At 30.4% G+C, this 22,885-nt stretch overlaps 4 protein-coding genes across 5 annotated transcripts; 2 read left to right on the forward strand and 2 right to left on the reverse strand.

The window, feature by feature from the left end:
• Nucleotides 1-933: 933 nt before the first annotated feature.
• LOC148229094 (uncharacterized) lies at nt 934-4,863 on the reverse strand. The gene is made up of 3 exons (XM_088197822.1): nt 4,648-4,863; nt 1,295-1,399; nt 934-1,234 (listed from the first exon to the last, which is right to left on the reverse strand). The coding sequence occupies exons 1-3, from the start codon at nt 4,798-4,800 to the stop codon at nt 1,139-1,141; spliced, it is 354 nt and encodes a 117-aa protein (XP_088053948.1). The 5' UTR covers nt 4,801-4,863; the 3' UTR covers nt 934-1,138.
• A 1,370-nt stretch (nt 4,864-6,233) lies between these two features.
• On the reverse strand, nt 6,234-7,297 carry LOC148229095 (glutaredoxin-like). The gene is made up of 3 exons (XM_088197038.1): nt 7,138-7,297; nt 6,550-6,654; nt 6,234-6,485 (listed from the first exon to the last, which is right to left on the reverse strand). Exons 1-3 carry the CDS (start codon nt 7,249-7,251, stop codon nt 6,390-6,392), a joined length of 315 nt encoding a protein of 104 aa, XP_088053164.1. The 5' UTR covers nt 7,252-7,297; the 3' UTR covers nt 6,234-6,389.
• Nucleotides 7,298-12,061: 4,764 nt separating this feature from the next.
• Nucleotides 12,062-16,396, forward strand: Pex19 (peroxisomal biogenesis factor 19). 2 transcript variants are annotated; one of them, XM_088198159.1, is made up of 7 exons: nt 12,062-12,246; nt 12,555-12,806; nt 12,866-12,939; nt 13,012-13,128; nt 15,103-15,260; nt 15,408-15,528; nt 15,594-16,396. In XM_088198159.1, exons 1-7 carry the CDS (start codon nt 12,150-12,152, stop codon nt 15,702-15,704), a joined length of 930 nt encoding a protein of 309 aa, XP_088054285.1. In that variant the 5' UTR covers nt 12,062-12,149; the 3' UTR covers nt 15,705-16,396. The 2 variants fall into 2 exon arrangements, with proteins under 2 accessions (XP_088054285.1, XP_088054286.1); XM_088198160.1 differs by having other exon boundaries at nt 12,244-12,403.
• Nucleotides 16,397-18,194: 1,798 nt separating this feature from the next.
• Nucleotides 18,195-20,881, forward strand: LOC148229097 (kanadaptin). The gene is made up of 8 exons (XM_088197387.1): nt 18,195-18,614; nt 18,680-19,005; nt 19,066-19,243; nt 19,317-19,488; nt 19,563-19,711; nt 19,776-19,960; nt 20,026-20,220; nt 20,284-20,881. The coding sequence occupies exons 1-8, from the start codon at nt 18,275-18,277 to the stop codon at nt 20,788-20,790; spliced, it is 2,052 nt and encodes a 683-aa protein (XP_088053513.1). The 5' UTR covers nt 18,195-18,274; the 3' UTR covers nt 20,791-20,881.
• The last annotated feature ends 2,004 nt before the right edge of the window (nt 20,882-22,885 follow it).

Genomic DNA, 22,885 nt, shown 5'->3' on the forward strand with positions numbered 1-22,885 from the left:
ATGAAGTCTGTCATGTCAATTCGAGGGATTATACAAAGTGCTCGGATAGATAATATTAAAAACGCACTACTGCAATCTCGATGACGATACTTCCCCTGTCAAATCATTGATAAAATTTTTAATTGGCAGCTTGACGAAATCTTGTAAAAATTTCAATTTTTCCAATCCTAGGCCATTTAATGTGGTGTAAACATTAGGGTCCATTTGGAATTCAAAGAGCATTCTATCAAAGGTTGATAAAGCAAAAGATGTTCTTCTACTGACGTCTTTCAAACATCACAATAAGAAGCAACATTTGTGTTTTCATTAACTTCAATAAAAACTTTTTTAATATTTTTAATTCTAAAATCTCCAAGATGTTGTTTTATCTTGAAATTATGTTAAACTCTATAGTTTCTCTTTAACCAAAACCATGAAATACTCATATGAAACATCAAAGAAAAGAGTTGCAGGAAATAAATGCTTTAGTTAACAGATTAATTCGGAGGACAATATATGTTTAAAATTAAATAGATAATAGAAGTATAAGGTAAAAATAGACAAGGCACTAATGACATTTAGTTTAATTGAGAAATCTAGAGAATAAGTCAATGCTTATTACGCGTGCGTAGACAAGGGCCTCATCAATCAAATGATTAACGAGTAAAAGAAGTTTATATTACACTTAAATCAAAATTATGATATAATTGTTTTATACACGACATATAAAAATATATATTATCTACAATACTGAATTACTACAATCACATATCAATGTAATGTACTTTTTAGATAATAGTATGATGAAAAGATAAACAAATAGTGCGGTACATTTACGTTGTGGTTGAGTTATATAAAAATATATTATTACATAATCGTGTAAACACCTAAATGGATTATAACCACAACTGTCATAAAATACATAAAAATACTTATTTTAAAGTAAAAACAAAATTTACATATACAGCTTCTTTATTGATTCATAAATTAAATAAAATGTGTTTCTGAGAAATTCAACAATATAAAAACCAATCTATAGCAAAGATAAATACTTATGATAATAACTGATTAGAGGAATGAAAATTTTCATATTGCATGTCCACAGATATCGGCACAATGTGAATCACATATGACTCAACAATTTATTTGTATCTACACTTCATGCTAATAGAGCCTGAAGAGTTCCGTTCTTTTCCATGGTTTGAACATCGCTTCCGCCGCCGATGAACTTTCCATCGACGAACACGCGAGGTACCTAAAAATGCAATTCATCATTAATATAATTCACTACTTTTAAAAATTGATTGATTCTTACCGTTTTAGCTTTAGTGATGTCTCCGAGTGTGTTGAGGATTTCACCGCTGTCTTCGCGCTCATCCAGCTCGTAAACAGTAAACTTTTGGTTGAGTTTATTAAAGACCTGAAAAATTTAATAGTAAATATTATAATACAGACAATAACCTGATTATATCAATATTTTTATAGCATTTTAAATATTCCTCATTTCATAATAAAAACAGTATGACTAATAGGATGCGATATTGCTGAATACTGTGAAAGTGTGAATCAGAAAATATGCTGAATCAGTGTTCTATAATTAAAGTATTGATGCAACTCATCATAGCAGATATTTCCATGCAAATTTTCTGATTTTTAAATCCACAGATTTAGTTATAATCATTAGCTCTAATATCGTATCATAAGATAATAAATTCACTCACTCAACACACAATAAAAAAAATATTTCATATCTATGTTTATAAATATGATATGACAATCTATGATATGTCTCATCTCTCTTGAGATGAGACATCTCAAATTATTATCATACTTAAATCTGAAAGATATTTATAAAATATAAGCTAATATACGCCCAATTCTCTTTTTGCATGATTTTTTTTGCACGGTCTATGAAAACACCAATTATTTTCCATTAACGTGTTACATCATTAAATATTATATTTATATTTTGTGAATATTGAAACAATCATTTTTGCTATTTGGCGGATTTTAAGATGCTGAATGATTATATGGTTCTATATTAAATTAAAATTAAATCATGTCAATTTACTATTTATTTTGTATGTAACTTATGAAACTATTTTTATATATATATAATAGATAAAAAAAAATAATTCGATATATTTTTGAGTTGATTATAAGTATTGGAACCTATCTCCCATTTTAATACGATTTTATTTTTTTTGAGAAGCAAAAAAAAAAATCAGTTGTATACCCATAAGTTATCTAAGACTGAAATATTGCCACAGATCAATAATCCAAAATACAAGTTTAATTATACGCTTCTTTCAAATCAATTAATAATCCTTTATGGACCTTTTTAGATTTAATTGAATGCAAATTATTTGTTTAAAAAATAATACCAATGAAATAAACGAACATAATCAATATTTTATATTAATTTCATAAAAAATATTGAGAGCTTCTGGATTGATATAAAAAAATTCACAAGGGCAGAATAATAAATAAAAAAATATGTAAAATAAATTAACGATATTTAATAATTGAAAAGTATTAAAATAAATTATTAAAACATACTAATACAAAAAAGTAGTAAAATAAATCAAAGCAATAAGACGTTAAGAATCACTGATTTTTTTCCTATAATTTACTATAAATGCAATATAAAATAATAATAAGTAAATAACAATAAAATTAACTTACTCTCAGGTAAATTAACAAATATGTATAAATTAACTCACTACTCAAAAGGTTTAATTATATGTCATTTGTAAAACTATCGTTAAGAACCGAAGACGCAAATATGCGTCATTTATACCACTATGGTTAAGAACTGCATATGAATTACTAAATACAAAAAAATATATGGATCATTTTACACATATTAACAATCTGCATACAAAACATAAAACTGTTCTGCAAAAAAATTTTAACGCCATTAATTCACTAATTTAAATGGGCAATTTATAAAATATTTGTTCCATAAAACAAATTGTTTGGATAGTAGTCAGAACAATGAACACCCCATGAATAAATATCTGCAACGAATTTAGCTTAAATAAATGCACAAAAAAATCGTTTTATGGAACATAATATTTATTTAAATTCACTTATCTCTAAAAATAATTCACAACACTATTTTATGAAACCAAAATTATTTTTTACAGACTTATTGATAAATAAAATGATTTACAATGAGATAAATATGTTTTTTTAATATGAATGGTCCTTTTTAAAACATATATCTGTGAAGGAATATTTTTTTAATAAAATCTGTGAAAATATTTTTTTGTATTACTTCACTAATATTTTATTTTGTCGCACCTGCAGATAAGTGTTAAGTATACACAGTGTATGCACATATGGAGTCTACAACACGTCGACAAGATAAGATAATATTAATTACAAAGTATGTATGGTGCAAAAACCAGACTCGTTAATCGCATTGGCACTTTACGTAATCATAAATAAAAGCATTTTAATAACATAACCTTTTAAATAGTGCATTTAGAGATCAAACTTACTGCTAATACAAAGCGGCAACTAAATTTTTGTCATATTTAACAATAAAGTGACTACTGTGATGTACAATGAGTGTACATCACATATTATTATGTGAATATCTCTATAAATATGTCGAATAATTTGTTTGTATTTTAGATATTCCTTTACAATACACTTACATATATATTAAATTAGATAATTACAACATAGTTTTATTAACACTTGCAAAAACAACAATCTAGCTATTGTGAAAAATTGCAAATTAATGCAGTTAGATTTAGTTAATAATATACACTTTTTTATAAATGGAATTTTTTTGCAAATTCTATTTATAAGTGATTATTATTAACTAAATTACGGCAGATTTTGTGAATAAAAGCAAATACCCCAATTCCGAGAAGATATTTGGATTCGGTTGAGAGCTAAGCAATCATCAAAGAGTGGCCAGTATTTGTGTACAGTGTTTAATTAATTTTAAACTGATAAACCTTAAACAAAAATTTTGAGTAAGGTCTATTGGTAAAAATTTTACATTAACAATGAAAGTTCAAGACTGATAAAATAACGTTAAAAGGCAAGATAAGATGAGAACTGATTTCGATATGTATTTTGTTTTTATGGATAATAAAAAATTAAGATTGGAATTATAGTCAAAATAATTTAAATAATCATTTCATTCTTCCAAATCCATTAATAACTACCTACTTACATAGACTGCGGTGGTTTAAGCGATAGATTTTCATTATTATATACAATTAGTGAAATTGTCATTTTGAAACACCAAATAAGACGCAAGTCTTAAAATAGTAAAAAACCACATTGGAGGCGGAGCTAGACAATAACAAGACTTCCATGAAGGACCAGTATTGAATGATTATGTATTCGACTACATCTGTAATTGAACCTACTTTATATAATCTATATAATAATTATCCATTATACAAATAGTAAAATTTGAAAGTAGTATAAAAATCGATACTAGCGCCAATGGCGGAAAAAATGTTAATTCATTTTCACTTAATCAAAAATAAGCAAGGTCGTTACTTTAGATTAATTGGTTATAAATATAAAACCTATCGAAATGTACAGTCACTATGTACAAAATCAATGTTTCGTGGAAATAACCTCTGACGCTCCGACTCGACATGTATGTAGATAAAACCGGTTAAATAGCGCACTTACGTCTTTCGCCATCTTGCAGTAAGGGCAATAAGTCTTGGAGAAGATGACTACTTTGTCCGAATTGATCATATCGTTGACAGTCGACATTTCAGCTCTAGCGGTTGTAGACTTCGTTGTCAATGCCGACTTGACGTATGAATAACTATTTCCCATACTACCGCGACGAGGGAGAATTGCTAGGACGAAAATTTTATAGTGTTGTCAGTAGCAAAAATACAAAAATCGGTTTCATTCTTTATAATTAGAACAAATTTTTATTTTATTAATTTATAATATATGTAAAGCACTAATTTCAATTTATTTATTTACTTTTAAATATTTCATTTAATATATTTAAATGAATAATATTTACAAATATAAATAAATATCATAAACAACAATAAAATTAAAAAAAAATACACTATACATAAATAAAATTACACGCTACTTTATGTTTTAATATCTGAAATAAAATAAGCCGTGGCGATCATTGACACAAACTAATCATCTTTAGGTTATTTGGTGACCCATGCAAAAACTAAGTTTGCTCCCCCCACTCCCCACCCCTTATTAATACTTTAATAACTCATTACATGGGCTCAAAAATATAATTCAAATCAAACTATTCTAATATAAAATAATATTTTACATAATACTCTTTTTTTTCAATTGTGGATATTTAAGAATTTATAATTTTTTTCGTCCCGAGTTTTTACGCGTGAAATAATCTAAAGAGTACACAGTAGGGTACACTAAATAAACTAATCTCGTTGGTAAAACTTACAATGATACATGTCAAAATTATCTAGCAAAACCTTTGCGAACTAGCGTGCAATCTGTTCAACATTGCCCTAGAAAAAGTAATCCTAGATAGCAAACTGGATATCACCGGCAGTGTGTATAATATAGCGATACAAATCTTCGCCTGCGCTGATGACGTAGATATAGTGGCGAGATCAAAATAGGTACTAATAGAAGCCTTTAACGCCATTGAATCATCATCCAGGAAAATGGGGTTGAAGATCAATGAAACAAAATACATGCCGGTTATGCCTAGTCATATGGCTTATATACTATTAGGGAAAAGGAAGAGTTCAACGACCCTTCTAGTCTTCGCAGATAATTTGGGGTTGAACCATTCTTTTTTCTAATACATATCTTTTTGGACAATTTAAATTACTAAATTTTGTTCCAGTATGCTCTGAAATGTTGCAATTCGGCGAAATGTTTTCACCACCTACTCGATAACGATATTGATACTTGCTTAGAATGTCAGCATTATGCTTATTTAAACCGTTTATGTTCATTATTCTGAACAACACTCACTCGTTGCTGCTCGTCGCATCAAACAAGTTTAAATTATAAAAGGTATTTATGTAGCAAAACGTTGTTGGCCGCCTTAGTAACCGTTAGGGCCAATCAGCAGTGTGACGTAGCGGAGAATTCATAACCATTGGTACCTGAACGTGGCGCCGACATTCTAAACAAGTATCACGATATTTGTTTTTCATGTTGATTACGGACAAACGAGTTTAGGTGCATATTCTTTTGCGTCTGCACTATTGATTCATTCACTGTACACAAATTTTGAAAATGAAAAAATTGTACCGCTGTGTTTGTGTGTATTTTATTTTATATTTCACATATTGAATTATTTTTTTATGTTTAATATTTATAATATTTATATGCAATAAATTTATATTAAAATATGTCCACTCATTATCTCTAATTTATCATTTGGATAGATTATGTTTATCTACATGTTATGCTAATAATGGCTTGAGCTTTCCGTTCTCATCCAAGCTTTGAACATCGCTGCAGCCGCCGATAAAATTTCCATTGATGAACACACGAGGCACCTACAAATGCAATTTATTTGTACCCTTCATAGTTATATAATTTTAAAAATAAATCGGTTCTTACGGATGTTTTTCCAGTTATTTTTCCGAGTGTATTTTGGATGTCACCGCCATCATCGCGCTTATCCAGCTCGTAAACGGTAAATTTTTGTTTGAGTTTATTGAAGATCTGCAAGAATTGTATGCCAAATATTATTTAAATATCATGTTTTAAATGTGAAATCGATATTATCAAAAAAAGTACTTAACAATTATTAATTATTTTGGAAGGCTTGGAACGTCTGTTTAACCACTATAAATTATACAGTATAATTTCTCATTATTTTTATAGTAGTAGTATATTATTTGAAATATTTAGTATCCAGTATCAATCTAATCACAATTGATATGATTAGAACGATACTAATCACATGTGAAAAATTGAAAGTTAACGCGAAAACATATAAAAGCGACACTAGCGCCATTGGTGCCAAGCATGGAAATTAATTTATTAGGACTAAAAACATAAATCAACAACAATAATTCGGAATAAATGAAGTACTAAGTAAAAAAAAATACAGCTATCGTGTAAAAAAATATGATTCGTACTAATGACCTCTGACTCGACATGCATTATAGCCTATAGATAAAACCGGGCAAATTCCAAACTTACGTCTTTGACTATCTTGCAGTAAGGACAATAAGTCTTGGAAAAGATGACTACTTTGTCAGAGATATACATTTTGCGAACGATGTCCATCATTTCAATATTATTTGTTGGAGGCATCTCTACCGGCTTGGACTTGACGTATGAATAAGCATTTTAAAATTTTACAGTGTTGCCAGGGTAAAATATATTTTGTATATTTTTTATTTAATTACTAAGTACATAATATGTACCATACAAATAGAATAAATACTTCAAAACTAAATAGAAGAATGACACAATATCTCCTGGTAATTGCAACTGTATTTATTTCGGAATGCACCCTAGCACTGATCACGTTTGCTTCCCATCATACAATGCTGGTCCACTGCCGATCTCAACCTGCGTCGTCCCGGTGGATGACCGCGGTTGGTTTCCCGGTCCGGAGCTACCTGTTTTTTTGTTAGAGACGCAGGAAGGAAGAAACTGGGTTAGGTAATCCAGTGGGCGTGGTCACGCTCCGCTATCTTGTCGTCTCTAGAATGTATAGAGGTATGAGGCGGCAACAATTACTCCCACAAGCTGATAAACTATCATAGCTAAAGAGCGAAGGGGTGTCGACTAAAATGGTAAATAATTTTTAAATGGTGTACTGATATTTTATTTAAATGTACATTTTTAATTTATTTTCTTTAGTATCAATATTTTTGTTTGCGCACGACGTTGATTGACCGTCACAGAAAGGCCCACTTATCGGAGCTTCGAAGGACCAGCGAAACAACAAATTGGCTCATATCAGCAAAATATTTAACATAAAAACGAGCGAGAAACTCGCGTTCAGGGAGATCCAAATATGTTGGCCATTACAAAAGCTTTTCTGTGCCAGTTCTAAATATACCAGAACAGTGTTATAAAACTTGTAGTAATCTTCTATAATCAGTTACAGTCCTTAGAAGTTTTTAAATATAACCTTTTAACTTGATAAAATGGCAAAAATCCCATTTTTATGTATCGACCGTATATAGTTGTGAACGTTTCTTAAATAGCCATTAAATTAAAATAGTTATGCATTCTGTGTCATTATCTATTGTTTAATTTTTAACATATTAACACATTAACCATCAGATTACTTAATATTGCTTAAAAAATAAGCTTTTCTAATTTTAACATATTTGTCTATATATATATATCTCATACTAAAACGCGGGTAAAAACAAATAGATTCGCGGTTGATTGGACAACCGCGCAGCTATCGCTTAAAACGTATCATACTGAAAAGCTATACAGTAGTATACATTGCATTTAAAAACCAGCTAGTACGAATTTCAAGTGCTAAAAAGCCGATGCCTTTATAAATACTCATCCGTGAACCATATTTATATATGGTTCAAGGATTTACAAATGGGCTTTAAAAAGAGGAATTCGAAAGAAACTATTGCAAGAAGTTGGTGGTCAATGATCCAAACAAAATTATCAAAGGACCTTTCCTGGATATCAAAAGAACTTTTGAAACCGTAGACAGTTTGATTATTGGAGAAACGGTTTACGGTTTCAAAAGAGCTTTTGAAACCCAGTGGCGTAGCTAAGGTATGTGTCGCCCAGGGCGATCCTTAAAATTGCCGCCCCCCCCCTCCCCCATACATTTTTTGCAGAATCATAAAATCAGCATTTCTTAAAATAATAAATTGGTTATTATTAAGCTCTTGTTATTTGTGGATATATATATGTTTTAGTGCATTCAGGGTTAAGAACCACACTGGACAATCCCATCGCGAATATGCCGCCCCCAAGCAAGTGCCGCCCGGGGCGGCCCGCTCCCTCCGCCCCACTACAGCTACGCCACTGTTGAAACCGTAAACCGTTAAGAAAACTGTACAGTATAAATGTGGGAAATGTGGATAAAACTCTAAGGTCATTCAAACGACATTTTAAATGGCACGATTTTATTGCTTTTGGCGTGGATTTTCGACTTCTGAGAAGAGATAATTGTTTTTTTCGCTCTCCTGTTGGTCAAAATTCGATATAGATATGCTTCATTAGATTTTTACTTATTGTAAGTCATAATATTGCTATATAAACGCTTGATAAGCCAAGCGTTTCGGCACGATTTTATTGATTTTGACGTGGATTCTAAACAATCTTAAATTTGACTAGAAAAATGCATGTCGTTTAATGAAATACTATGAATCTTAATGAAATGGATATATTAAAAAAACGACCACTGACTTGCCAACTTTTGACCCTCCCTGGTAAAATCTGAAATTAGTGTAGTACGTAATGTAAAATTCCCTAGTTTGCCAACAATACTTTATTTGATTGTATTATTGGTAGTGCTAAAAAAGTGGTTAATAAATAATTAAGTGCAACAAAAGATTTAAAGTTAATGTACTTAAAATACGTATAAATAAAGTTAAATTTAGTCGAGCTAATAACCTTTTTCAAATACGTATATTAATGGCCTTTGAAAAAATAATACAATAATTATGTAACTGTATAATATTGTATGATTTAGAAGTCAACACAATTTTTTCAACAAATATACAAATTTTGATATCATTTCACAGTTAAATACGCGTGACTTTCAAGCAGCTACAATTATATTCTACCCAAAAAATCTAATTTTTCATCAGATATTTATACAATATTTTTCAAGCTCGTATCTCTACCCGCTACTCTTGATATCAGTTAATAATTAATTAGTAAAGTACATACCAAAAGTGTGTCAACACTTAGTATGTTATATATTTTATATTCATTACGCATGATAAAAGCCACATGTCCATAATTTGCTCCCATATTTACTTGACGTATACAAAAAGTAATAAACCTCTGTGCAGAAATAGATAGTGCACGATCTATAATTATCGACGCACCGAGAATCTATTTTCCAATACTGTATCAAGTGTGCCTGTTCAAAGAAGGAACAACGACTGAGAAGACAACACATTTAGGGTGTGTTGAATCATCGATTTAAATATATTGTATTGTCAGCAGGGCTTTGAGTTGTATACAGGATGACTTCAGTTTAACTTTCACTTCATGAGTTGCATGCAACAATTATTAGCACTGAAATATTCTGTATTGTTGGAAAGTATCAATAAAGTCAAATAATATGTTTAAACCACTATATTTTTATATTTTATAAATCAGAATATTTCATTATATAATTCATAGAATAATTTAAGTATGTACAAAGGTTAGTTAATGATAGTTTTAAAGTAAAGAAAAAAGTGTAGAAAAACGATATGCTTATTAAAAAAGCGATGACCCTATCTAAAAACGTGCTGCAAAAAGCTTTAAAGTGACATCTATAGATTGTGAATTATAATTGACATAGTTATAAATAATTGTTGATTACAAATGACCACAAAAATCAAAAATAAAATATTTATTTATTTTGAGAAAAACAATGCGCATTGTTTCAGCCATAGCACAATGCACTGTTTAGTGATTACAAGTATCTATAGAAGTTTTTGTAACGTTGAATAATGTTTAAGGTTTGTATTATTCATCTCTATCGTTTAATATGACAATTTATTTAAAAAAATTGTTTGTAAAGTATTTAACTTTGAATAATACTTCTAATTAATAATTTTAGAAGATCCTCTACAACACAGGTTCTCAAAGTGAGTAATATTGGTGGGCGATAGACAATTCTCCAGGTGAATTAGGAGGGCAACGAGGTCGTAGACAAAAAAAATTGCTCAAAAAATAATGTTGTACAAAAATGTTTTAATAATTTTAAATTTATACAAAAGCAAATACATTTTGCATAAAATAAAATGCGTTTCAGGATCTTTTGAAAGTGGCCGCTGCAATCGCTTTTTTAGATACTTCTGAATTAGGTCTTAGTAAGAATATTACAAAAATGTATTATATAATATAGTAATACATAAACAATCTTAATAATAATAATATATTAATAAAATAATATTTAAACAATTATTATTATTTTTATTTTTTATTTTTTAAATCATGGGGATATTATTTAAATTACGCCAGTGATTCTCAAAAATCGTTATAAATATACATAACGTTATATTTATATATAAAATTGATTCTATAAATCCGCAAGCCACTTGAATCCAAAAGACAACAAATGTATTTTTGTTACTATTAAAATGCAAAATCTGTCTTCTTGTATAATTATTTGTATCTTATTAAAGCTAAATTATTTAATGCAATGTTTATTTTCTTAAGCAGAAAAGGTTTGAGTAGCACCATTAAATTTTTTGCCATTTTAAAATATTTTTTAAGCATAATTAGGGGCCCTACGCAAAAATAAAGTGCAAGTCTCCTCTAGCTCAACTAGCCACCAAGATCATACAATTTAAGCCGTTGGATTTTTTGTGGGATTATGCTAAGAGTAGTGTCTACGCTAACAAACCCAAAACGTTTGAGCAAGTTATAGCCGAGATACCGCCTGAAATATGTACGAAAAAAATCATCGAAAATTACATAAGTTTTTTTTTGTTTTAAAAAAAATATTCTATTGTAAAACAACAAAAATATATTATTGGAAATATACCATAAATATAGTTTATTTTGAATAATATTAATATATACATGTATCAAAAATAGCGTTCGACGTACAATAAGTAACAAAGACAAAATAACTAGGAAGTTCTAAAAATACCATGCGCAGCCCTAGACGTCGCTAGACATTAGAGCGCGCTTCGGATTCCTTCCATAAAGGTTAATAGGCAACAAAATAAACACAAAAGCAACGCTTGCAAAATAAAACGAATAATATGAATATACAAAAAGGGACATTCTTAACTAATAAATTTAAATATTTATAATGGTTGATAAATCATTATTATTATATATTTAATGTGAAAAATTAATATTGCTTGTAAAATATTTTTTATTTGCCTAATTGATATAGTTTTTCAATATATATTTTTTCTTTTTTAATATGACATGGCCGCTATGATGGAAATGTCAAAATGTTAGGGCCGGATTTAAAAATAAGCAAAGTGAAGTTGAGAGCCATCGCGTGAGCTGTCGTTGGCAATCGAAAGCGTTTTAAGTGTAAAATGTCGAGCGATGAGAGCGCAGGGGGAAGGGCGGAGCCCAAACCGACGCCCGCCGGGGAGCAGGTGGACGACAACGAGCTAGACGAGCTCATGAACAGTTGAGCAGATTCCTTCTCGCGGGCACAACGCTGCCATTCGCACCTTGCACCCGTGCAACCGAAAAAAAGCACCTGACCTTTAACGGCGTCTAAATTTACCGCGGCGCAAAGCTTTACGATCACTCTTCGTTTAACTGTCGACCCGTGCTCGACTAGGTGATCATCCCTTAAATAAATCAACCCTAGAACGCCAATTATCTACCCTTACCGAATAATTAGCACCGTTCAAATCACATTGTGACTGTGATGACAGTGATACCATTCGCTCACACTAATCGATCCATGCTCACGTTCTATATAATTACAGGTGCATTCGCAGACATGTACAATCAACAAGCTAGAAAGCGCGGAAACAGCATCGGAGGAAGCAGTATCAAACCGGCAGCCGACGGCGTCGACTGGAATCCGTCCGAAAATGTCTGGTCTGAGGAATTTTTACAAAACGCAGCCGCTACCTTCGAAAGCAACATGGCTACGTTGCTCGGCACATTGAAAGGATCGTCAGACAACTCGTCGATAACTCAAGATCAAGTCGCAGATACGTTCAAAATGATGGCAGGTAATTAAAAACACTAATATATATCATTATCTAAATATAAAATCAATTATTTTCATCAGAGGCTGCCGCTCATGTTATGAAACCTGCCGAAGATTCAAAGTCTGATAAGGGAAAGCTCAAATCTTCAAATGACGTAAGCTTCTATATAATAATTTATCAAATTACTGTCGATCTATATTAAGCATCGTTTATTTTATTGCTTTAGGTATCAGCAGCTATCGCCAAAACTTTAGAAAACCTCAACACTAACTCGGACGACCTTCAAAAAGCAGCTTCTGATGATGAACTCGCTAAAATGTTTTCAGGGCTTGGCGTTGGTCAGGTGAGATTAAGTTTAATTTATAACACACATTCATATTTTAGTGATATTGTAGACAAAAAAGTATGTGACCAAATATCACCCAAGTATAAAAAAATATGGTTAAAAAATCTGCATCTTTGTGCAATAATTTGCCAATTTTAAAAATATAATGCTTAATAAAATATATTTATATACATTCAGATTAAAAAATCATATGAGATATATTTATAAAATGTTGTGTAATTGTTTTCATTATTTAAGAAATTATATTTTATTTTATTCTTTGAAACATATTTAAATGAGTTTTGATGTGCTGTTAAAATTTTATATTTATTACAATCAAGCCCTAAAACTAATATTTTATTGAGATATTTAAAATTTAAAGCCTTAAATAATATAATAAAATTATTTTAAATGTCATAAATTCACTAATAAGATAGCAATTTATGAAAATAATTCAGTTAAATAATAATTCTTGAGTTACACTAACAAAATATCAAAATTCCTCAAACTCCAAGTTTACGAGTGAAGTTTTCAAAGATTTTGAGCACAAAGTGCGAGAATATTTGTTTTTTTGGATAGAATAATTAGATACATTTTTTAGATAGAATAAGTGAAGTGCAATCAATTTATATTTGTTAACCACTTCATGCCTGAAATATTTTTCAAAAGTTGTTAAAAAAAATATTATTTTCTTCTCCTTTTTTAGGTAAATAATAAATATAAAACAAAAAATAATAATAATAAAATCAGGACATTCACTCGAAAAAACAAACAGGACAATTTAAATGAGCATTATATAAAAAATTTTTTCCGTAAAATGAATTGTTTGCGGATTACTGTGGGACAGTGGTCATAACGTGAACACCCCATGACTAACTCTCTGAGACGAATACTTTTTCTCAAAAATATCCGAAGATTTACCTTATATAAACTTACAAACAATTTGTTTAATGGAACAAAGTATTTATTTTAATGCACATTTCTCTTAAAATAATTCCCCGTTAAATCGCACTCATTTTTTTATAATATAATAATAATAAAATTGAACAATAGAAATAATGATTCATAATTTATAATTCCATCTTTGCTTGGTTGTTTTAAATTCTGAGAAATAAAACAAAATACGCATTAGAATAATAAAATATTACTAAAATATATTACTAAACCCAAAGTAAAAAAAACTCACCTAATGGGTCATATAAAAAATAAACACATATGCAACCCCCCAATAAAACGCCACGCAAAATCCCACGCGTGTGCGGGACCCGTCCTTAAGCAGTAAAGCAGTATTGTAATACGTATATGAGAATGAAATTGATTTTTTGTAATCTAGCTTATTTTATCAAATAAATGTAGTATTTTAATTATAAAATTCATTCTATTTTTATAATTGAAAAATCATAATTATAATCTAAAGTTCAAAACACATCTTAAAATATAGTAATAAATACGATGGATCATAATAAAAACAATATTTTTTTTAATATTTTGCTAAACTAAAAGTGAATTAATAAATTACATGAAAAATTTCAAAAATAAAATTGATTCAATTTAAAATAAAAATTACGTATCATCTAATAATAATATTCTAAAATGTAAGAAACACAATGCCCGGCATTGCTTCTTATCTGAAAAATATTTATGAATACTGATAGTTCACTAATGAAATAGCAATAAATAAAAGTAATTTAGTTAAATGATAAGTTGTTAGTTACGCAAACAAAAAATCTAGGTTTCAAGCACGAATTTATGATTTTTTTAAGCTTAAAATTATAAATGCAAAGCTCAATATTTTTAGCAAAAAGCTCAAATTTATGAGCGCAAACCTCGAATTAATGAAAACAAATTTTGAATTTATTAAGCGAAGCTCAAAATTATGAGTGTCGATTGCAAATAGTCACTGACAGATCTAAATTTATTTTACTTTTCAACGTGCTATTATTTTATATCTGATTTTATACAATATAAGTTCCTAAATATTTTCTTTTTTAGGAAGGAGCGCCTGATATGTTTGTTCCGTTTATGCAAAACATGATGCAATCCTTACTGTCCAAGGACGTCCTTTTCCCATCTCTCAAAGCAATGGTAGAAAAGTACCCCACTTGGCTACAGCAGAACAAGAGCAAGCTCGACCCGAAGGAATACGAAAGGTATAGCATTCCTAGCCTTTCTCTCACTTGATGTTTGCCAAATGCATTCTGCAACGTGCAGCTATTTATAGCGAATGTCACTCACCTCTCCGCTAATAGATGAGTTAGCGAATAGATACGGAAATGAAACGTCTATTATTGTTCCAGGTTCTCAAAACAAAACACTTTAATGTCTAAAGTCTGTGCGGAATTAGAAAAAGAAAGAGAAACCGACTCGGAAGAAATCAAAAAGAAGAGATTTGACGTTATTCTCGTTCTTATGCAAGAGGTAATTGAACTCGTATTATATAACGTACTTTTATACATGATCTAATTTGATATCAATTCAAACAGATGCAAGAATTAGGACAGCCGCCATCAGAATTAACCGAAGAAACCTCTTTCGGAGAACAGAACTTGGAAGGAATATCCCTCAATGATCCAAATCAATGTCGCCCCATGTAACTGCGATCGAAATTAATAATAACTGCCTTAGTTTGCCTTCGGACCTATCCAAACTAGAAGGTGCACTATTAAGTTCGTTCATTTTAATCATCACAAATTTGGAAGATAAACCTTTAAAATATTACATCATTTTTTTATACATAAATAGTCATTCATCAATGAACAAATAAGCGCAAATTGTTACCGAAACTAATTTATAACACACATTTATGTGTTTGTATAATATTATTTTTAAATATTATAATTATTGTTTTTAATATTTTTTGTTAAATTGTTATACACGTTTTTCTAATTTTAATTATTATTATTTATGGGAATCGGTTTACTAAATTAAAATACTGTTTTTTTGATTATATAATGGTGCATTGTATTATATTGCGGTGATATATAGATATTTATAATTTAACAAATTCGATCATTCCTCAAATTTAAAAATTAATTAAAATTGTGTCGTTTTGTGTTCTAAAGTACCAATGGCCTAAATTTTTGTTAACAATAATTATTTTTGTCTCCCATATAAATATATGTTATTCGACATTATGATATTAACGATAATCCTCGACGGCAGATTATTCAATCGAAGCGGAATATTAACGGCATTTCGATGAAATTGTGGGATTTTGTCAAAAATATTTATTAATGTAAATTATTAACTTTTTATACATTTATCAACGAATAAACTTTGTATTTGATACGTGTTTTATTATTTTTTAAAGTTTTTCATTTCAGAAATCAATATGGGACCTATAATATCAATATAATAACCTGTGATGTACACTAAGTCTACATGTGAAAATTTGTTTTAAAAATACTAATATTATCAGGACACATACGACTTAAGCGACAGCTCTCGGAATACTGACGTTGACGTCCAGCACAGATGTACATGCCATCGACCAAGGATCTTAAATATTCGTTTTTTATAAAAAAAAATTAGACAAAAAACTATTCAAATATAATTGAATTTATTTTTTTGCAATCTTAACTTAATCCTGATCTGCTTTTTTTTTATTTGATACGGTCAAAATCTACAATCGATACCTCTGAAGCACTTGCTTATGTGGATTAGCTTCGAATGATATTTGATTGTAATATGATAGCATAGTTTTAAATGTATCTTGCTGTCCAAGATAAGATATACCCAACTCGAATGTACGTTTGGAGATCATTCTTATACTGTTGGCGGCCGTGCAGTTAAGACGCGGGCTGACTTATTGTAAAATATGTAGCAAACCAAAGTAAATGATTGAACAGTCATCCAAGTGTTTTGCTGGTTCTTCGAAATTCTGGTATGATCAATATCGCACAAGAATAAGAATGCCAGCTTATTGGAGTGAAAAGTTAAACATAAGAGCGTTAACATCAAATATTACTTCTTTAAAAAAATCTTGTTTTAATTTTAGGGTTTGCTTATTTCAAACTAAAGTTTTTAGTGAAATATTTACATTGCTTTTATTGTATTCTGTTTTCAATTCCCTCGATAGCAAATAAGTATAAAGTGCTACCATATCTAACCTCCTTGTCGATCTTACGCACGAATAATAATTCGTTATGTAATCGCCTTTATTGATACATATGTATTGGCGAATAGAGTTAATATTTCAGATGAAAATTTCTTTAAAGTAGAAAAGTGTGAAATTGAAAGTCCTGCAGTTTTATTTTTAGTAGTTTACAATTTAGTTACACATTTTTACATGGAAGAGTAGTTGACGGACGAGGCACCACCGGTCGTCAAACTCCTGTCGCGTTCGGCCAAGGAATATGCTGTCCTCCGAGTGCTGCCTAGTTTCAACATAGTGGATAAAAAATAGGTCCCCACATTTTATTGCTATTTATTAATATTTCCAAACGCCGTAATATGGCGTTTGCGAACGTACACAAGAGGCGAAACGGACGTCAACAAATAGTATCACTTACATCGGTTACTTTCAGGTGTTGTTCAATATGGAATTATTTTGAGAGATGTGTGCATTTAAATAAATACTTAAAACGAATTGTTTGTGGATTATTGTAAGATCAATCTATGGAAAATGGTTCGTTGCAGAGAGTTATTCATAATGTGTTCACTATTCTGGCCAATGCGCGTTTGCTCACACTTAATCTCTCCAACAATAATGCATGAACAATTCGTTTTAGGGAATGATTATTTTATATATTGCTTATTTAAATTGTTCTCGATACTTTCCACCATAAAACGGATATTTCCATTATAAACGAATATTTTCCACGGTGCCAATTTAACGTGCAATCCACCATTACGTTTCTACTTTGACTTTTACATATATTGACAATTGCAAAACGTCCATTTGCTGTCAAACCAGAACATAACATAAACAAATTATGCAAACTTCAAAAAATAGACTGGTAGATATCGTTCAGGTTGTACCAAGTGCAATGTATCAAATTTATAGTGGTAACGAATCCGCACTCCTATACTATAAAAATAAAATGTATGTAATGTACTTGGCTAAAAAAAATATTGTTATGGCCACATTAGTAAACGTCAATTAGGTTATATTGACGTCTATCTGGCGTTATACGGTTTTTTCTGTAAATTACAAAGTTTAACCATGGAGATCGACGATAAATCGCAAGTAGAAGTTAAGAAGGAGATTAAACCTCCAACTGAATTTAAGAAACCTGTATTGATCGGCAAAATAGGCAAATTGCCGCGTAAAGTTGAAGACATCGAAAGAACCGATAAAAACTCTGCTTCCAACGATGCAGAAAATGAGGTTTCTATAACGAGTGAAACTGGTGATGACCAACCAGCAATTGATGAGCTTCAAAGCTCATCGTCTCTTAAGAAAGCCGCTCTGAATAATCTATCACCTGCGGAACTATTGAAAGAAAAGGCGGCTCCACCCATGCCGTACAAAGAACCCAAATGGTCCGGATTGCCCCCTCAAGGTAATTAAATCAATCAATCAATAATATTTGAACATTCTAATTATTTTTTATTTTAATATTTTTAGATTCTGGATATAAATTTGAAGTTTTAAAGTCGGGGACTATTGTGGAAACAATTGATGTGACCGATAAGCCGTTTCATGTTTTCGGTCGTTTGTGTAATTGCGATATAATGATGGCTCACCCTACGATATCGAGATATCATGCAGTTTTGCAATATAAAGCTCAAGAAACGGACGATAATAGACCATGTGGATTCTACGTTTATGATTTAGGAAGCTCGCACGGAACAATTATAAACAAAACTTCAATCAAATCTCATCAATATTATCGAGTTCAAGTCGGTCATATGATAAAGTTGGGTTGCAGCACTAGGATGTTTATTCTGCAGGTATTTATTAGTTGTTTAATGCATATTTATTGTGTTGTATTAATTTTATGTTGTATTTAGGGACCTGATGAGGATAAAGAAGCGGAATCGGAGCTATCTATGACTGAAATGAAACAATTGCGATTGGAGAAGAAGTTGAAAAAGGAAGAAGAGATAGCAAATGCTAAAGCTCAAATAGATAAAGAAAAGGAGGAGAGAGAGAGAAAGTTGGAGCAAGAAGGAATAAGTTGGGGAATGGGTATGTTTTAAAAATATTTTATTCACTCGTGTTTTAAATATGTTATGAAATGTTTTATTTATAATTTATTTAGGCGATGATGCTGATGAAGAAACAGATCTATCTGAAAATCCATACGCTTCAGCAAACAACGAGGAACTATATTTGGAAGATCCTAAAAAGACGTTACGAGGATATTTTGAAAGAGAAGGTCTCACATTAGAATACGATTGTAAAGAGAGAGGTGTAGGACAATATGTTTGCAGGTATTTTAAATAAATATGCATTAACTATAATTAATAAATATGGTATAATTTCTTTTTTGTTAATTTAAATCAAGGGTTGAACTTCCGATTGAAGATGCCAGAGGAAATCCTATAGTTGCAGAAGTTATACACAAAGGAAAGAAGAAAGATGCTGTGATTCAATGTGCTTTAGAAGCGTGTCGAGTTATCGATAGACACGGTCTTCTTCGACAAGCAAAACATGGTTTGTTTTATATAATTATTACTCTTATGAATCTATTCTTCACTAATAATTCAAATTATTTCAGAGTCTCGTAAAAGAAAATCTAAAAATTGGAAGGACGACGATTTTTACGATTCAGATGACGATACATACTTAGATAGAACCGGAACAATTGAGAAAAAACGAGAGCAAAGATTGAAAGTACATCAACCATCATACGAAGATGCAAAATTGGCTAAGACGGATAAAACTTACACTTACAAAGATCTAGTAATATTTTAAATTATTTTTAATTAATTGTATAAAGATATACTGAATAATCTGATCTTTTTTAGGTCGATAACTGTACGGAGTTAAAAGAAAAGATCAATAAATGCGATAAGCGATTGATGGCCCTCAGAGAACAAGGTAAAAGCAAAAAGATCGAAGAAGACAACGAAGACACTGATGCTTTGGATCAATTCATGACTAATCTCGGGAAGCAAGATCACAACAGTATCGCAAATAAAGCTGAAATATCAAAAGCAAAAGTAATTAACATTAAAAATATGAATCATATAATAAAAATAATTTTGTGTTCATGATTTTTATAGATGGAAATACAGCTGCTAAAAGTAGAACTCAGCAAAATGGAAAAGTTAACTGAAATTGCTAAACCGGCACTGTTACCAGAATTGATCAAACAAGACCCAAAGAGTCCAACTATTGACGAGGCTCCTAAAAGTAACGTTAAAAAAGTGGGAAATTCAATATTCATCGGTAAAAAGATCAATAAAACGGTTAAGAAGAGTATTAAAATGCCAGAAACTGTGAGATTGAATAACAAGAATGATGAATTTGAAGTTGAAGTCGATTCAGACGAAGAAGTTGAAAGACTGGAAGCTAAAAATGGCAGTGAATCTAAGAAAAAAGAGGACATCAAATCGACGAGGAAAGACGAGAAAGAAGATAAAAAAGTGTCTAAAAAGAAAGATGAAAGCAAAAAAGTATTCGGCCCTATGAGACCCCCTTCAGATTATGTGATACCTGATGATTATTACAACCAAGAGAGCAATAGAGACCTTCCAGATATTACTGAGCCTGAAGAAGAAACTTATTAAAACAATTTTTAAATAATAAATATAATTTTAAATTTATTTTATTTTTTTCTTTGTAAATTTCTATCTTAAATTATATTGTGCGATGCCTAGAGCATACGCGTTTTATTTTAATTACAAATGAGAGTCACAAAGTCATTATGCTAAATCCTAGTAGTCTTCAAGTTAAAGTCTTGGAGGCTTAATGTGACTTGACCAGATTAGATAATTGAAGTGACAGTGGCTGCTTTTCACTGGAATACACGAGAGTTCAATCAAACTCAAATGTATTCTAAGTAGGAAGTGAGACACTGTAATGCAGTTCACCCTGGCCAAAAAAATATTTTCTGCCCTTTGTATATTATGTTATTTTGACAACGATTTTTTGTAGGTATTTTTAAAAAGTGAAAACCCTATTTTATAAAAAAATAAATGTACGTTGCAGTGAATCTATTTTCCAGCGAAAATATACTTTCACCAACTCAGTCGGTGAAAGCATGTCACACAATAAATTCACTGCTTGAGGCCAGTGAATCTTTATTTTGTAATTAAATTAGAATAAGAATAGCATATGGTCAGAATAAAAATATAGGACGATCATGTGAACAAAAATGTTGAACAAGTTAGGTGCGAGCGAGCGTTGGTCCGATCATTGAACACCCCATGAATAAATCTCAACTAATTTATTTAATTGTATGTAGGATGAAAAAGTATTCGTGTCAAAACTTATACTTTCACAGGCGATTACCAGTGAAATTGTATTTTCATCTATAATAATAAACATTCACTGGCGAAAGTGTGCATATTTGGAATACGAATTCCCTAAAACATCAATAAAAGTATACTTTCACTGGTATGAAATCACTAACATATGCATATTAAAATACAATATGCTTTTAAACATTTAATTTTAAAAAAGGCAATATTCTTAAAAATTAATTAAATAATATAAACAAAATTATGAAAGGGGCGCGCCATACTCCCTATGCATTTTTTACAAAAAAATTAGCAAAAACTATAAATTAAACAATTTTGAACAACTCAAGAGTAGTAAACCTTTCTAATGAAAGATTTAAAATAGTTTATTAGTGATTTATATTTTGAATATAGAGGCATTGGGATGTGCGGCAAAAATTACCGTTGGTTATTGTCTGATTTTAAATACAGTAATTTGTTAATTTCATCGAAGGGTCGCTTAAAAGTACCTGGGGAGTGTTTAAAATGTATGACACGTTCATGTCTTATAATTGTTTTATTTGTTTTTATGAATTGTATTTTTCTTTACACCAATTTTTGCCGCCCCCGGGCAAATGCCAAGTTAGCCCTCTCCTAGATCTGGGAAAGGGAAGGAGATCACCGTCCTTACACTTCAACGGAAATGAAAAAAATAATTCTAGCCAGTGAATTTACTTAACGACTGTATCTAGCAGATGTCCTTTAAAAGTGTTCAATTTATTGTTAATGTACACATAATATGTATGATACTCGTTACCAGAATGACAGCGCAAAAGTGTAATTAATGCTTGTTACGTTGAAAATAGTGGGTTCGAATACCATATAATTTTTTTATCATAACAGAAATCATAATGTGATATTTATAATAATCATCAAAAATCCATTGTCCCATATGCTCTACGTAGAAGGTATAACTGTTGTTTCTGTTACACAAAAAGTCGCCTACCACATTTAAAAGGCAGCGGCGCTTGAAGAATCTCACAATAAATACTCGTTTTGAAAGCGTTAATTTCGCCAGTAAGGAAATTTTAGTGTCATATCCATGTTCTTTGTCCTTTTGTCCTCGCAATTTCGTAGTGGAGAAAAGGTACTTTGTCAATGGTAAGTAAGTGCCACATTATTTTGGCTTATATATTATTTATAGATCACATTCATTCATTTTATAATAGAATAAATTATTTTAACACAAGCTCAACCTAATTTTTCTTAACATATTACGGATTATTGACTGCTATCGAGATTTGTAAAATGAACCACCTGACAATATCGTACTGATGTATGTCACTAAATACGGGTATTCCGGCTTAACCTCGTCAGACTCAGTGCACATTGTAATGCACAATAACTTTATTGCATGTTTTTGAAAACATTTTCGAACATTAAT

This window comes from Plectrocnemia conspersa, unplaced genomic scaffold (assembly GCF_051122295.1).
Source record: "Plectrocnemia conspersa isolate PC_06_02 unplaced genomic scaffold, ASM5112229v1 ptg000011l, whole genome shotgun sequence".
Classification (NCBI taxonomy): Eukaryota; Metazoa; Arthropoda; class Insecta; order Trichoptera; family Polycentropodidae; genus Plectrocnemia; species Plectrocnemia conspersa.

Coding starts and splice junctions, on each gene's coding strand:
- Pex19 (XM_088198159.1), top strand. CDS start 12,150: ATGTCGAGCGATGAGAGCGCAGGGGGAAGGGCGGAGCCCAAACCGACG. Junction 12,807..12,865: donor TACGTTCAAAATGATGGCAG/GTAATTAAAAAC, acceptor TATTTTCATCAG/AGGCTGCCGCTCATGTTATG. Junction 15,529..15,593: donor TTCTCGTTCTTATGCAAGAG/GTAATTGAACTC, acceptor CAATTCAAACAG/ATGCAAGAATTAGGACAGCC.
- LOC148229094 (XM_088197822.1), bottom strand. CDS start 4,800: ATGGGAAATAGTTATTCATACGTCAAGTCGGCATTGACAACGAAGTCT. Junction 1,400..4,647: donor ACTGCAAGATGGCGAAAGAC/GTAAGTGCGCTA, acceptor TAAATTTTTCAG/GTCTTTAATAAACTCAACCA. Junction 1,235..1,294: donor ACATCACTAAAGCTAAAACG/GTAAGAATCAAT, acceptor TTGCATTTTTAG/GTACCTCGCGTGTTCGTCGA.
- LOC148229095 (XM_088197038.1), bottom strand. CDS start 7,251: ATGCCTCCAACAAATAATATTGAAATGATGGACATCGTTCGCAAAATG. Junction 6,655..7,137: donor ACTGCAAGATAGTCAAAGAC/GTAAGTTTGGAA, acceptor CAATTCTTGCAG/ATCTTCAATAAACTCAAACA. Junction 6,486..6,549: donor AAATAACTGGAAAAACATCC/GTAAGAACCGAT, acceptor TTGCATTTGTAG/GTGCCTCGTGTGTTCATCAA.
- LOC148229097 (XM_088197387.1), top strand. CDS start 18,275: ATGGAGATCGACGATAAATCGCAAGTAGAAGTTAAGAAGGAGATTAAA. Junction 19,006..19,065: donor CTAGGATGTTTATTCTGCAG/GTATTTATTAGT, acceptor TGTTGTATTTAG/GGACCTGATGAGGATAAAGA. Junction 20,221..20,283: donor CTGAAATATCAAAAGCAAAA/GTAATTAACATT, acceptor TGATTTTTATAG/ATGGAAATACAGCTGCTAAA.